The sequence below is a fragment of the Branchiostoma floridae genome, chromosome 10 (genome assembly GCF_000003815.2).
Source record: "Branchiostoma floridae strain S238N-H82 chromosome 10, Bfl_VNyyK, whole genome shotgun sequence".
Taxonomy (NCBI): Eukaryota; Metazoa; Chordata; class Leptocardii; order Amphioxiformes; family Branchiostomatidae; genus Branchiostoma; species Branchiostoma floridae.
The window spans coordinates 18,531,277-18,548,245 of NC_049988.1; the positions used below are offsets into that span (position 1 = coordinate 18,531,277).

The 16,969-nt window shown below is 43.4% G+C and overlaps 2 protein-coding genes across 2 annotated transcripts in view; both read left to right on the forward strand.

Moving 5' to 3' along the window:
• Positions 1-1,298: 1,298 nt before the first annotated feature.
• LOC118425173 lies at positions 1,299-3,847 on the forward strand. Its single transcript, XM_035834004.1, has one exon. It carries the CDS (start codon positions 1,354-1,356, stop codon positions 3,799-3,801), a length of 2,448 nt encoding a protein of 815 aa, XP_035689897.1. The 5' UTR covers positions 1,299-1,353; the 3' UTR covers positions 3,802-3,847.
• Positions 3,848-5,046: 1,199 nt separating this feature from the next.
• The window catches only part of LOC118424621, a 20,040-nt gene continuing 8,117 nt past the window's right edge, over positions 5,047-16,969 (forward strand). Inside the window, exons 1-2 of the mRNA XM_035833263.1 lie at positions 5,047-5,323; positions 10,527-11,859. Coding sequence (XP_035689156.1) covers positions 10,563-11,859 — 1,297 coding nt within the window. The 5' untranslated portion in view covers positions 5,047-5,323; positions 10,527-10,562. The remainder of the gene's footprint in view (positions 5,324-10,526; positions 11,860-16,969) is intronic.

Sequence of the window (16,969 nt, forward strand, 5' to 3'; positions counted from 1 at the left end):
AATGTTTGAAAGGGGGGTTAAGGCAGCCGTTTGCGATCGCATTTATCGTCCATGTCTCAATCGAAATGGGGGGCTGAGAACTGACCTTTCCAGTGCTTGGAATGATGTTTTAAAGTAAATGATGGTTTCATTGATATATAGACACTTATTATCATTATATCCCTTGTTAGCCTTTCTTATTTTGCTAGAATGTATCTAAGAACCTTTGTCAGTTACCTTTTTGTTTATTTAGAACACTGTTTAGAACACCTCTGTAGTTACCTACCATGTTTACTTTAGAACACCTTAGCCGTTACCTTTTTTGTTTATTTAGAACGTAAGAAGTATTCTTTATTCCTCAGTGTTGTAAACTTTTATTTTTATTTCACTGAAGAAGAACGACGGAGGTCGTTTGAAACGTCTGAAGTAAATTTGATTTATCCAGAAGTAGAGATTCAACTTTCATCTTTTCATTATATTCCTGGATGTATAATCTTCACAAACGTATAAAGGATCATTATGGCAAGTTTTGCTTGGACTCAGTGAGGAAACTAGAAGATACCAGCAGGAACAAGGAAGGGGTTTCAGAAAAGATAAGACGGATCCTACAAAGTCAAGACATCGCCACAAATTTCAAACCCTACTCAACGTTGAAACAGAGACTTGTGCACCCAAAAGACAAACTCAACAAAAACATCAAATCTAATGTCATTTACAGACTGAAATGTGATGACACGCAGTGCAAGGAGACCTACATCGGGGAGACAAGCCAACCACTAAAGGAAAGGTATAAGCAACACTGCAGGGCCAGCACAAGCAAATTTTCGTCAGCCATTTGGCATCATCTTAACATCCACAACGGACATTCGTTTTCTTTAGATACAACAGACATTTTAGACAGAGAACCACGTTGGTTTGAAAGGGGGGTTAAGGAAGCCATTTACGAGCGCATTTATCGTCCATCTCTCAATCGAAAGGGGGGGCTGAGAACTGACCTTTCCAGTGCTTGGAATGATGTTTTAAAGTAAATGATGGTTTCATTGATATATAGACACTTATTATCATTATATCCCTTGTTAGCCTTTCTTATTTTGCTAGAATGTATCTAAGAACCTTTGTCAGTTACCTTTTTGTTTATTTAGAACACTGTTTAGAACACCTCTGTAGTTACCTACCATGTTTACTTTAGAACACCTTAGCCGTTACCTTTTTTGTTTATTTAGAACGTAAGAAGTATTCTTTATTCCTCAGTGTTGTAAACTTTTATTTTTATTTCACTGAAGAAGAACGACGGAGGTCGTTTGAAACGTCTGAAGTAAATTTGATTTATCCAGAAGTAGAGATTCAACTTTCATCTTTTCATTATATTCCTGGATGTATAATCTTCACAAACGTATAAAGGATCATTATGGCAAGTTTTGCTTGGACTCAGTGAGGAAACTAGAAGATACCAGCAGGAAGATCGCTGATTTTCGGAACCATCAACGCTTTAGCCTACGTTGTCTCAAGACTGGAATCACACCTGTGAGTTTGCGTTTGAAATCACCGATCCATGGTTTTAAGGCTGGCAAGATCATCGCCAACACAGAAAGGAAACTTCTCAACGAGCGTATACGTCAAATCAACTACAAGTTAGATGGTCTTAAGGCGAAACAAAAGGATCTCCAGGATTTTCTTCGATGTCGTTTGTCCAATGATGACTTCAACGAGGTACTGGAGTTTATTTCTCGCGTACAATTGAATCAACACGAGAAGGTGAAATCAAGACAGCAAAACAAATTTGAACGTTTATCCCAAAAAAGTTTCAAGAGCAGAGCGGATATTGACCCCAATTGGAGACGTTCAGGACAGACAGTACAAGATCAGACGGATGAGAGGTGGGTCAAGAATTTGAGCTCTTATGAATTGTCGGATTCGGAGAAATCTGTACTTTCCAAAGGCTTGAACTATGCTATTACGCCTAACAAACTTCCAGTTGTCGACATCATCACTGAAACAGAATCAGCCATACGCAGGGCTCATTTGTCACATCAAAAAGCTGAAGTTTTACGGACAAAAATTGCAACTACCTTAAAGGTTTCTAAACTTCCGACCAGTAATATCACACGTGAGGAACAGAAAGCTATTCAAGACCTTTCCAAGAATACCGATATTGTGATTCTCCCGGCAGATAAAGGGAGATGCACCGTTATTTTAGACAAACAGCAGTACCATACGAAAGTTCAAGACTTGTTGCAAGATCAGGACACGTATTTACTCTTAAAAAAGGACCCGACTCCCAGCTACAGAACTAGAATTAATGCAGCTTTGAAGAATCTTGAGAACGCTAAGGTCATTGATAGATTGACGTATCTAAAGTTGTATCCCAAAGGACAACAACCGCCAGCGTTTTATGGACTTCCCAAGATTCACAAACTAGGCATCCCCCTTCGTCCAATCGTTTCAAGTATACAATCAGTGACTTACGAACTTGCTCGTTTCTTGGCTAAGATCATAGGACCTCTTGTTGGAAAATCTGTTCATCACGTTAAAAACAGCAATGATTTTGTTGACAAGATCAAAGACGTCGTGGTCCAAGAGGATGAGACGATCATCTCTTTTGATGTATGTTCGCTATTTACAAGTATACCTCCTAAAGGGGCTGTGGATGTGGTGCGAGAGTTCCTACAATCTGATGATAGCCTTCAAGATAGATGCAAACTATCAGTGGATCAGATCTGTCATCTTTTGGAACTTTGCCTAGAATGTACGTATTTCACCTATGATGGCAAATTCTACAAACAACTACATGGTTGTGCCATGGGCTCGCCTGTCTCTCCAATAGTAGCTAACCTTTACATGGAGAAGTTTGAGGAAAAAGCTCTCAGCAGTTTCCCAGGCCCCCCTCCGGCTTTCTGGTACAGATATGTTGATGATACTTGCTGCAAACTAAAGAAAGAAGTGTCCGATGATTTTTTCCAACATATCAATCATGTTGACAGATACATTACGTTTACCAAGGAGATGAGTCATGATAACACATTACCTTTTCTGGATGCCAAACTACGGGTAGAGAACGATGGTCACATCAACTTGTCAGTTTACCGCAAACCAACGCATACAGATCAATATCTCCATTTTGAGTCTCACCACCCCCTGGAACAAAAACTCGGCGTCATAAGAACTTTGTTCAACCGAGCAGATACTATTGTCACATCTGTTGAAGATAAATCTAAAGAACAGGAGCATCTTAGGACGGCATTATCGAAGTGTGGATACAAGCCTTGGACTTTCAATAAAGCTCTGAAACCCTCACATGAATCTAGGAAACCACCAAGGAAATCACAGTTGGACCGCACAAAGACTGTTAACATCACAATACCTTACATTCAAGGGGTTTCAGAAAAGATAAGACGGATCCTACAAAGTCAAGACATCGCCACAAATTTCAAACCCTACTCAACGTTGAAACAGAGACTTGTGCACCCAAAAGACAAACTCAACAAAAACATCAAATCTAATGTCATTTACAGACTGAAATGTGATGACACGCAGTGCAAGGAGACCTACATCGGGGAGACAAGCCAACCACTAAAGGAAAGGTATAAGCAACACTGCAGGGCCAGCACAAGCAAATTTTCGTCAGCCATTTGGCATCATCTTAACATCCACAACGGACATTCGTTTTCTTTAGATACAACAGACATTTTAGACAGAGAACCACGTTGGTTTGAAAGGGGGGTTAAGGAAGCCATTTACGAGCGCATTTATCGTCCATCTCTCAATCGAAAGGGGGGGCTGAGAACTGACCTTTCCAGTGCTTGGAATGATGTTTTAAAGTAAATGATGGTTTCATTGATATATAGACACTTATTATCATTATATCCCTTGTTAGCCTTTCTTATTTTGCTAGAATGTATCTAAGAACCTTTGTCAGTTACCTTTTTGTTTATTTAGAACACTGTTTAGAACACCTCTGTAGTTACCTACCATGTTTACTTTAGAACACCTTAGCCGTTACCTTTTTTGTTTATTTAGAACGTAAGAAGTATTCTTTATTCCTCAGTGTTGTAAACTTTTATTTTTATTTCACTGAAGAAGAACGACGGAGGTCGTTTGAAACGTCTGAAGTAAATTTGATTTATCCAGAAGTAGAGATTCAACTTTCATCTTTTCATTATATTCCTGGATGTATAATCTTCACAAACGTATAAAAGAACTGATATTCTAGCTCATTTCACCAATGTCCTTGATTTCACCAAAGAGCTTTCATACAATTTCTACTGTATCAAGGAGGTTAAAAATGATATTTTAACCTACTTGACTGTATCAACTCCTTTGTGAAGGTATAACAAATTTGCGTACAATTTTCGAAGACCCGTAGCAACATCACTGATCTATCGTTTGCAGACGTGTCAATCAATTTTCATCACGCGCCATATAAGATAATAGATTCAAACTCGTGAACTGTACCAAAAATAAACACATAAAAATGCCGCCCGAAGCATTCATGACGAGAATAAATGAATAAATGCATTATTTACATTTGTCTTTTGTCAGGGTTCGCCATGTATGACCAGACACGCACGTGGCCAGTAAGCTTCAACAATAGCATTACATATGCAGTGATGACAAAATAAACATAAGCAACAGGAATTGTGTAAACATTCGCAATATCGCGGATTCGCATGTTCTATTAAAACGGTCTCTTTACTATGCATGGGCCCGTCTTTAGTCTAGTGGACTCGAACTGAATGAACGATCGCCCAATTTTCTTCAAGATAATTGGAAATGGAGAACGAGAGAAGCATATCAAGTACTGTATGCGCTTGTTTCGTAGGTTGCACCAAACACGCAGTTTTCGACCGCGTACTAGTATCTCACTCACAAAAAGATATTTTAAAAATCCGTTTAATCATCAATATTCTGTGTGAGAAACGTAGCATTAACTGCTGTCTCTAGTCCTTTTATATAGTTCAATGACATGTGCACTGCAAACGACATGCATTCCGTTCAGGCACTACAGTAGACGGACAGCTATCAGGGTCCTCGGGCGGTTGGCATCACCGCAGTTGTTGACCAATGAGCGCGCAGCAGGAGTTGTTGGGACGGAGGCCTCGCCAGACCCTGCCCCTCCATTCGGGGGCCCGCGTCGTCCGTCCTTTTGTTTTCTCCCGTCCTCTGATTGATGGAGCGACAAGGTGATGCACGTTCTAATGATAGCATGCAGGTAAGCGCGAACACAGTCGGGGAATCGAGCGGCCTTTGTCTGTTTGGAACAGTCGGAGAGGCGAGACCAGAACGTGCTACGCTTTGGTAGTACCACCGTTACAGCGGGTACGCAGAAACTGTGCTTCCATTTTTGGTGAGTGTCTGTCCGAGTACGTAGTAGGTTATCTAGTATTTAAACACGTTTTTGCTTCGTTTACACGAATGCTATTCGAGTAGCAGCGATTTGGAAATGTTTTGAAAAACATTTTTGGTAGATAGTTACCCACGTGTGGCCGGATGTGGCGGTTTGGAGCGTGTTTATGTGTGGGGGTGTTGCAAATTATGGGACTTTGCTGCGGGGCTGGACAGCGTTCAATTTTGTTTGTGTTGAGGGACACATACGCTTCTTGTTACACGTACGCTGTCAGTATTATACAGCATAGCAGGGGTTCTTCTATAGGTTACTTTTGATTTTAAGAATTGGCGTAAAAAATTAGTCAGAAAGCGAATCTTTTAATGGGGTTTATGGTAGAAAAAGTAGTAGTTGTTTTTGGTTTTGCAATCTTGTATTTGTAGTGTGGGAAAAGCTTATAGTAATATTTTGGCAGACGTTTTAAACAGAGGGCTTCGCTACAAGGCTCAGTTTTCTCTTTTGAGTTTAACATATAAATGGACGTAAATTTTGCATGCCAAATTGTCGCATTGTTGCAGTTTGTCAGCTCGAATTGTTTACACTTTCTCCGTTTTGTGGGGTGTGTGAAAACTTTGCATGAGATTGCACTGCTGTCTTGTCCGTGTACGGGATATGGGGCGACGTTTGTTAGCATGTAGGGCCATGTAGCCCCGCTTGCGTTTGCTCTTCGCACCGAAACATAGCTTTATACGGAAAACAGGCGCAGGAAAACAGCTGTGTTGTAGTCGCCCCATATTCAGGGGGGACCAGTCGGGAAGTTGTAGTTCTCTCCCCAGCGCTGCTGAGTTGACCTTTACCGCCGGTGCTCCGAACAAAAGCCGCGGATTTTCTGCCGAGGAAAGAGAGTCTTTCAGCCCGAAATGGGCACTAAATCCCGACCATCGTAGGGGGGCTTCGCTTTGTTTTGTTCCGTACCCCACCACATGTTCCAGGGCCGGGGGAGTTGTTGTAGCCCGTTTTCCGGGTCCACGTTCACAAGTAGGTCTGATCAAGATAAAAACCTACATGTACAACGGGGGTAAACAACACTACGTTACAGGACGATAAAGAACCTTCTTGTGCAGTTGAGGACGATTAAATAGTTTCTCCCGGACGCATGATTTTAATCGCCCAAAAATATACTAGAAATTGTCCGAATAAAATTATTGTGAATCATTTGCCCAAGGAGTTTGGCTGTCCATAGACACGGAGATACAATTCATTTGTAATCCAACACTACACTATAAGTATAACTCAGTTGCTGGATAATTCAAAGTCACACTATTTAACAATTTTATTTTGCAGAGAAAGTGTGTAGAAATTTTGAATAGTCTCGAATCTCTTTCTGTAAGCATTTCATCAAGGATAGGTAAACAGGCCAGGCCAAAACAGACATTAGCCATTTACCGTGTACGTGTTGAAAATGAAACCATAATGATTTTTCGCGAACCCAATCGATATACCTTGACGCTATGCGTGGAACAGGGCTGTGAAGGGAATAGAAAATCGGATGTTTGACTTTAGGATTTTGCGGAGGGACGGAGGTTTTTGGATTAAAGATTAGCGGTGGGCACGCGGCGTCGGTGTAAGATGAGAGGGTGGCGGGAAGTCCGGAGGGAGTACGGAAAGAGCCAAGCCAGATGGCGTTATTTCATCATTACGCGAACCCCCCTCTATCGAACAGGTCAAATGCGGGCTAAAATATGGGACAGGTTCAGACGAATATAGCCTGGGTACCGGACTCCGGCCTATCTTAATAATATCTGTCGTGTTTATAAGGGTCTAACTCAGGTGGGGCCTGCTGTAGAATTTCCTTGGGGGCATGTTGGCCCTAGGGCCGAGGAGTTGGGCTGTATAGGCCTATAGTATAGGCCCAGGAAATAGCCTGGCATCCAGGTTAACATTTCGTACGGTAAGTGCGTCATAAGTCTTGTAATATATTGGCTACATTTCAAACTGTAAACGGTTGTTCTTGTTATACATAACGCCATGTAACTTTGTCATATTATATCTCTATAGAGCTATGTATCTAGATTTTCATACATTTTCTAAAATGTTTGGCACGCTGTGATCAGGAAAAAAAAGGAAGACAAAGATAATCATCTTTGCTTACTGTCCCGCATATATGTACCCAACGGATAAAACAGTTCACAAAAGACAGTATCAGGTGGAAACCATCACCATTGTTTCGCCACATTTGCTTTTATGATTAGCATTGTCACATTCTCGAATTGCAACTTACATGTTGCAAAATCCGGCGTGTCATTGTGCTTTCATGGAAGTCGTGCTAAATGGTGTATGCTATTTACGTTCTACTTGATCGCCGTACGCAGTTTACAGAGATTCGAAAGCGGTTTGCTTGGATTCAGAAAGGGTTTATGTTAATTGGTTGTTCTCGTCGGCGCAAATATTGGTATTGCCGCTATTGTTGTCCGGTCTAAAAGAGATTACGTCCTCGCCCCAACAATGGATGACATCACAACACCGGCTAGCCGTCTCGCCGTAACGTAATACTTTGGTCAGGTGTTCCTGAAAGTTTTATGTCGTTGTGATCACGCAATATCGCATTCCAGACACCGTGTATCAATTACCCCCGAGGACTGGACGAGCGTTATCGAGTTACCCGTGCTGTCATCATCATTACACGAGCTTTCGGGTCCAACCACGGACGAGAAAGGCGAACGCGTGTTCTAGAATTGTCAACTGTTTTGTGAGACGTCCCAAGGGAGTGGTGATGCAACGGTTAGGGTTCGTGTTTGGCACAGAACCCAGAGGTCCCGGGTTCGAATCCCATAACATGCATTGGTATTGTGTCCTCGTTAAATGCACTTTTCAAGACTTTCCGTGCTATATCCACTGTAAAATCGGTAGCCGCCTTTTTGGTAATAAAATACCACCCCAAATGGCCCCCAAAACAGCTTTAGGACTCCCTTTGCCTTAAAAAGATGAGGCGTGAAAAGATCCCCCCTCATATTTACGGATTTCGCGTGGATTGTGTACTTATCCTGGAGTAACCTTTATATACTCACCGTCCGTTTGTTTGAACGGCGCGATTGCAAAGTACACACGCTGTGATTGACAGGTCCGTGGGACGATTGTTCCAGTTTACGCTGGTGACTGGAGAGGGAGGGTCGGGTGCTTCCGGGGCCCGATATGGCTCGTTTGGCTTCAATAGGGTGCTTTGGAAACAGATAAACCCACTCCTATTTGCACTCAGACGATAAACTGTGAAATCCCCACCCTCTTTTAGAGACCTAGGTATCACATGCGTAGTTCATTTTCAGTCCATTTCGTTTAGTCTCCAGTCTCCAAGCAGATGTTATGTAGCAAGATATTTACGTTTTCTAATACAATAGCAGCCCATTTTAGATAAACCCACTTTTATTCCTTCTGAGATTATAAACTGTGAAATCCCCACCCTCTTTTAGGTCCTAGGTGCTACTGCTATCACACGCGTAGTTCATTTTCAGTCTATTTCGTTCAATTTCAATTTTGAGTACTTCTATTTACATTTTCTGATCAGATAGCAACCCATTTTAGATAAACCCACTCCTATTTGCACTCAGACGATAAACTATGAAATCCCCTAGGTACTACTGGTATCACACGCGTAGTTCATTTTCAGTCCGTTTCGTTTAGTCTCCAAGCAGATGTTGTGTAGCAAGATATTTACGTTTTCTAATACAATAGCAGCCCACTTTAGATAAACCCACTCCTATTTGAGTATTTCTACTTATACGATAAACTGTGAAATCCCCACTCCTCTTCTAGGCCCTAGGTATCACACGCGTAGTTCATTTTTAGTCAATTCCATTAATTTCCAAGCAGATGCTATGAGGCAAGATGTTTACGTAGCAGCCCATTTCTGTTACAATCTGCCTTCGTTGCTAATGTCCAATTTCAAGCTAGTCTTAGAGCACAGCTAAAGAGGTCTAGGGCCTAGCCTGTGTAAACGAATTACATAAGACTGTAAGATGAGTACGGGGTTTTTCTCATTTGCAAACCAGTCACGTTTCCATGCTACGAACAGTTTTGTTTTAATGCATTAAGGGTGCCGATGGCTATTTCGTAGACAGTGCAGGATTAATAATTATAATGAGATTTATTCATCCCAAGTGAGTTGAAGGGAAGAGTTGTCGTGGACTGAATGTAATTGTGAACATTTTCAGAGCCATCTCCCTTGCCCTAGTGTTGCACATTGTACATCCATAAAGCAGACGTTGAACTAGCCTAGTATCAAGCCGTATTGGCGTATTGTAGTCCCGAGTCTCTTCTGTCCTCTTCGCAAATGACGGCACAGGCAGAGCCTCGGAAGCTACCAGTATGATACTGTTTATCACCAAGCAGATCCTGTGATAGAATAAGATAGTATCAAAAGCTGGCAAAGGGGTTACCTTAAACCGGCCTAGGAGTAAATATGGCTACATCCAATGCCTAAAACACGCCAAGAATTACCGGAGACGCACCGCGGCATTGAAAGTAACCCAGGCTAGTAGTTAGCCTGGTATCCAGCCGAGTTATTGGCCAATAACTCCTCTGCCGGCTAAACTCCTTCTCATTTGCCACAGCAAGATCTGCTTGGAGATTATCTTCTGTCCCCTATTTGCGGAGAGGACAGAAGAGATCCAGGAGCTATAATACGACTGGATACCAGGCTAGCTAGTAGGTACATGTAGTCTGTTTGGGACTACGACCGCCCCTTACGCATCATTAACGCACCGTCCCCTCGCCGTTGGCAGTTCTTCTGTAGTGTACAGTATGCACCACTTGTCTGCAGCAGCAGCTATGGATGACTTATGTCGTCCTGTTTTTTTGTGACACTCCAATCTTGGCATCCGACGCGCAGCTGCTGCGAAAAACCATTGATTGAACTGACTTCTGCAAAACGTACCACGAGATCGGAATTAGATAGACCAGAAAACCCCAACGCTAGCCTTCCTCAAGCCTTTCTACGGAGTAGTATGTATAGTAGAATTCGGCAGGGGGGAATAATTGGCAAGGAGAGGCAGTCCACACTAAGGTCAGTCCCCCCTCCGAACTGCGCCTAGCCAATGAAACCCTAAGGTGGCCAGCGACTCCTTTCTAAACCGTACAGCCAACGTAGTCAGTCTTGTGTGAAATGACAGCATGTTGTTTGATTCTTATCTAACCTCGTGATTTTCTTTTTCTTCCTCCTCATCTGCAGAGCCTTGGCGGTGGAACTGTTGCAACAAGTCCGGACATGCCTTCCGAGGAAAATAAGGAAAACATTATGGAGTTCAACTTGTCGAGTATACACCAGAGGATAGACTGCACGTTACGGCAGCTGCAATCTCAGCATCAACACGTCGACGACGTCTTAGGAGACATCAAGTACTTAAAGACGCTTTCCAGCGAAGTCTTGGTCGTCGTGAACGACTTGTACCAGTACCCGAGGATCAAGTCCCTGAAGGAGCTTAAGAACATCCGCGACCGGACGACGCACGATATTTCCTCGGGGGACCCCTGCGTGGACAACCGAGGGAAGGGGCTGGACTCCCTCGGCGTGCTCAACAGGTTGAACGACTTCATCACCAAGATGGATAAGTACATCGCCGTACTGCAAGAGATGTACATGGGGTTCACGCAGAAGGTGTTAGTACCATTGCAGACGTTCTGCTCGGGACACCAACCTTACATCGGTAGGGAGGACATCTCCCTTCAACGGATCGAGTCGGAGATTCTGGACTTGATGAGCAAGATCAAGGTCTTGCTGTGGAGCCCTGAGGTCGAGGACTACTACTTCAGTAACGAGTTGTTTTCACAGACTGTAGCGGACGAGGTAGACTGTACGGCCTGTCCGTTGCTCAGACTGATCCCTGATGTTTTACAGAAAATGAATGCTGTATTCACCCGGGCTCAGACGTGGCTTAGGCGGGATATTCTGTACGTCCAGAACACAAAGGCGGCCCTACACAGGGCCAGCAAGAAGTGTGTCCAGATGAGGAGGAGGTACGATCTGGCTAAAGAAGCGTTCGCACAACTGCAGAGGGAGGCCACGGAAACGGAGAAGTCTATCCGAAGCCACGAGGAGAGGCTAGCGCACATTAAAGAGGAGATTCAGAGGTTCAGAAAAGAGCGAGAGAAAGTCAGGGAGTCGAAAACGCAGCTGGAAGACAAGCTGCAAGACTCTTCGAACTTGATCGACGTCTCCTTGGACGTCTTGAAAGTGAGAGTGAAAGCCTTGAGAAAGCGTCTCCTCGTCTTGGGAACCAAAATCGAGTCCCGAGAGAGAACCTACGGGCACATCAAGGAGAAACTCAAGGCTCTGAAGATCGAGCACAAAATCATTCAGGACAGAATCAAGAACTCCGAGAAGTATCTCGAGGAGATGGAAGAAAAACTCAAGGCGTTGTTGAAGACGAAACACTCGTGGGAACAAAGACACGCGTTTAAGACGGACCCGGAACACCTCCGAGCCAAGCAAGAGGCCAAGACGGTCCGAATCCCCCTCAAGGCCGTCCGAGTGAAGACATTTGTCACCAAGACACGCCAACAAAGTAAGCCAAAACTTTCTTATCATCTCCTCTCTAAAGCTTACCCAGCATGTTACTTGTGTTAAAAGATCACCCGTAGTCTAGTTACCACGGTTCGACATTAATGACAGACATGACTTATTGTGGTCCCGTCGCTTGGTGAGAAATTCCCAACATTTTCGGTTACTATGTTCGGAGTGATGTTTGCTTTTTCGTCCCGCTGGCGTCCTGCCAAGAGCGACGTCTCTGCGATTTTGACAAACGGCGTTGGTCAGGATCAAGTGGCCTGTTTGATCGTGTTTGTTTTGACAACGTTATGGCGATTCCTGTGGTAACGGCGCGCGAGCAGAAACCCCGCTCCTATTCTTAGCACAACACCAACGTGGTCTATTGGATCGGAATGGTTTGAGTTGGGGGGTTTCTTAGCCTCCCTCGCAGACTTTTATCACTATCAGTGCTGACATTTTAATTTACAGGGGAATCACTGGTTCGTGATTTTCAACATTGGTCAACATTGGCCAATGAGCAGTAGCCTCTACCAGGCCCCACAGCTCGGTGGAAAAATAGTAGAAATTGGCCAAATAAGACATCTATTTTGCCAATTTCTACTATTTTTTTCCAGCGACCTGTGGAGCCTGGTAGAGGCTAGGCAATGAGTAAGGTTCTCTAAATCTGATAGTCCAAGTTTCCGCACCGCCAGTGTTGAAAATCGGGAGCCCGCGCTCTTTCCATGAAATACGTGTAAAAGCCAGCGCTAAAAGTCTGTGAAGGAGGTAAGCTTCTTTCAACCACAAGCCGATAAGAATGAATGCTCTGTTGCACACGGTGATATCACTACCGCAAAGCTATCGACTTAGATCTGTAGAACCTCATAAGACTTACGCAGCTTGAATGGACTTCCTTCTTTGACCATGACTTGAAGGACGGGGTTCTTCTTAATTTTGCATTACCGGGACCCACGCCAAGAATATCAAAGCTGGCTGGAAGCGATAGTGTTTTCGTTTTCAAGAAGCTTCCGCCGACCGCTGGGTCTTATTCAGGTTCCAGAGGCGTCAGGGAACAGGGGTGACACAATAATGGCAAGGTTTTGGTGCGATTGTGGGTTTGATAATAATATAAACATTGGGGTTAACCACGAAAAGTGTTTGCAATTAGGGGGAACGGTAGTTTTGTTGATAGGTTTTAATCAATGTTTGTATAATTCAGGCCATACGTCAATATTTGTCGATGAAGGTTAGACATCTAGGTAATACGATATGCAAGGTAACAGCTACTCATGCAACTGGATATGATTTTTGAAACGGTCAGACGTGTCAGGTAGCATTCCACTACCTTTCGGCAGTGACACTGGATGCTATCTGAAATGTCTGACCGTTTTTGAAATCTTTCCAGTTGCCTTTGTTTTCCTATTTTCTTGCATACTTTAAATTTTTGTGTTTCTTAAGTTTGTAAAAGCTTTTTGATAACTCTTATATCATTGAAGGAAGGTACAAGTCTAGATTATGCCACTCAGTATTTCAGTTGGCACAAATCAGACCCCAACCCTTTTGCTCTCTCGTGTGTCTAAGAGAACAAAAAACAAAGATGTACCCAAGGGCCAATGTCCCCCAAAGCGGGACAATACCAGACAATGTGAGTTGCAGGAATGTCTTGCCAGCAGCTTATGTTGTAATTGGCGGGTATCGTGAACAGCACCTCAAAGATTGACGATTAAGACAATATAATAACACCCTTCGATAACATGTTTATAGATCCCATGCTGCGGATTTTACTATCACCTTTGTGTCGTCTTATGCGTTTTGATTGAAGTTGCAAAATGGCAGCCTTCATCATATAGTTGCCTAAACAACAACATGACAATCCGAGATGGCAGACTTCAGCCCTTTAGTTATATTGCTTTGCTACCCTTCTGGTCTCATAGACACGAAGTAACAGCGCTTCAATGAATGAATAAAGACCTTTATTGCACATATATACCCACTGGGCTATGAACAGGTTGCACCAAATGACAGTTGACAGATACTGTTACTGTACAACTAACGTATTCTTCTAAGTGAAGATGTGTGGCATTGACGACGCAGCCCTAACCGAGATGCCCTACCCAGGATTGAACCAGGTCTCCCAGTTATGATTGGAACCTGGACCTCCAATATGAGACTACTACCAGTTGCGCTACAGGGACATCCTGTAGAATCCCACCTGGTCATTTTTATTACCGATGATAGTAATGAAGGTGACGCTGTGCTCGGTCAGAAGTCGTTATTCCAAAAAAGGTAATTACTCAAGCAACTGGATATGATTTTGTAAACGGTCAGACGTTTCTTTCAGATAGTATCCATCTTTCGTCAGTGCCACTGAAGAGATCTTGAATAAACTCTTTCTAATACCATAACTACGAAAGCAAAGACAAAGAGTTGAAGACAATTTTGGTTGTCCGATAGGAAACAAAGTTGTTATTGTCCGGCCAGCGGCCCTTACCTACATGTAGGACGGTTGTTACACGTCCCTTTCGTGTGGTCCCACCTTTTGTCCGGATGACATAACCTCCCCAGCCCCCGGCCAACATTTCATAACTCACCTGCTGGATTACAACATCCAAAACACGCCGCGGACAATCCGGGAATAGTTGGAATTCCGGACAGAAGCTATGACTGAATTCCAGCACAACACATTCGGAGATGGTCATTTGACGGCAGTGCATTGTATGTTGAACTGAATTCAACTGATTGAAAAGATATGACCAAAATAAACAAAAAGCAACAATTCTTAACCTGTGAAAGAAATTCACGAAAATTTTGTAACATTCGGGTATCATTTTCCCTTATCCCTTCGACTGGAGTACTTTTTAAAACAAAATGAACACCAGATTGCGATGTTTTGATTTATTTGTTTTTCTGCATTGTTACGTTCTAAATCTATCACTTTCACGCGCCGATAGTTGGCGAGGAAAGTTCTTCAATGCGCCCTTTGTACGAACCTCGCGCCACCCCAAGGGTGTTCGATCACATGTCAATCACAAGACAAATACTAGTACTACCATGTCCCTGAGGCGTTTAAAGTTTTCTCCGAGGGAATACATAATCGAAAAATTCCTGCTGAGTTCTAGCAATAGAACACCGTCAATATCGATTGGTTTGTTCCCTCTGTGGGCAAGGCTATCAATTTCGAACGCTTCAACCTCTCTGTCAAGGTCAAATGTTGTGTAAGGCTTCGTTCTGGGAGGAAAGGTGATACAAAAACTTTTACAAAGCTTTTTACAATGAAACATTGTCGATGTTGTTGATTTTGTGCTTCTGTGGACAAGCGATCAATTTCGAACTCTCAACCTCTCTGTCAAGGTCATCAAATACAAAATGGCCGCCGTAGCTTGTTCGATCTTCGTGTTGATATCAAAGTTGAAAGAACACACCCCTGTGCAATCAAACTAATATCTAATCTACAAGAGGATTGTCAGACTCAGGCAAAATCGAGACTGTTTCGACGGCTAAGAAGTAAAATAAGACCGCTAGGCCCCTGGATGGATGGCTGTCAAAAACCGGGCAAATCAGAAGGTCACAATCTTCCTACCCAACCTCTGCTCGGAGAGAAGCCTAACGAAAGCTCCCCCTTTCTTGGTTTGAACATAAAACCTTCTGTGGTGATCTCATGTTCCCCTTCAGTTGTGCCAGGTTTGCAGAGGAAGTGGAGGTTTCCTGGCCCCGCCGCATGCTTATATCGACAGCCCGTGCCCAGGATGTTTAAAACGCCTGCGGGACGACCACTTTCCCAATCAGTTCGTGCCGCGCATGCAGATATCACAATCGGAGAAGGGTCATTAAACCCTCGAAAAAAGGACGTTCTCTTTTCTGCGCGGGAAATTCTAACGAATTTCTACGTATAACAACATGACTCAATGACTGAAGTAAGGAAAGTTACCAAACCTTAGCGTGAAGGTTTGATTCATTAAATCCCATACAAACAAAATGTCCTGATCTTGTTGGATACGTTGTTTCTAACGCTCTCTTACGCAGCACTTAAAAAAAAAACTGATGGAAAAACGCGAACCCCAAAACGTAATAGCTTCTTCCATAGATATCATGTCATAACTTCTTGACTTACACACATACACACACAGTGAAAAGTACACAGACAAACACACACACAGACTCACACGCACAGACACTGATAGAGACAAACTCAAACAGACACAAATAGACAGAGACACACACACACACACACACAGACGGGCCTGAAACAACTTCTTCTCCATTCTACAAGCTATGGCAACCAAAGGCAAAACTAGTATGAAACGTGTTTTGATACGGGGCTCCATTAGTATATTATGACTACTACCAGATCGTGCCCTGATGTTGTACGCATGACATCATGTTGGCACGAGACTTGGATCTCCTAACCCCTCACGGTCGGTGGCAGGGTTTACCTACAATGGATCTCTCTCTCCTATTCGCAGCTATCGCGTTTCGGGGGCTGCTTTGGAGTCGGTCCAAAGGGGCCAAGGCTGCGGCTAAAGCCAAAAAGCACACTTTGCGTACCCTTATACAGTGTTAGATCAAGATGTCAACGGGATTGGGAAGAAGGAAAAGGGGGTGACCCGGTTGACACCGAGGGAGACGACCCCCCTGCCCTGTCGTCTGCATGGAGAGACCGGAGGTTTCCTGTGTTTTCGATAGAATTGTCGACATGTCACAACAGGATCTGACTACACTAACGGATCCGTGTTGTTATTAGCCTCCACCAGGCCTTCTTACGGGCGTGCGGATAGTAGATTAATTTGGAAAACGGGGATAATTGCTTGAAGGATAACGCCACATTTCCACTTAGGGGCCCGGCCGGGCAGTTTTGCTTTTTAGGGAACGAAAAGTACGATATAAAAGACAGGAAGAACAAAAGAAAACGTGCCAAAAATGATTCAACAGCATGCCTTGTGCATATTTATTGGCATAAACTTCAATCTTGTTTCCGCAAACATCCCGACCGAGCCCCGGGTAGGAAATGTGACATTTCCAGATAATATCCACTTTATATATGGCCAAACATTTACCTCTATATCCTCCTTGGTTTGGTAAAGACTTACTAGCCTCTTAGCAGGCTCTCTGGGGGCTTTTTTGCTCATGCCAAATGTTATACACTTTTT

Coding starts and splice junctions, on each gene's coding strand:
- LOC118425173 (XM_035834004.1), top strand. CDS start 1,354: ATGTATAATCTTCACAAACGTATAAAGGATCATTATGGCAAGTTTTGC.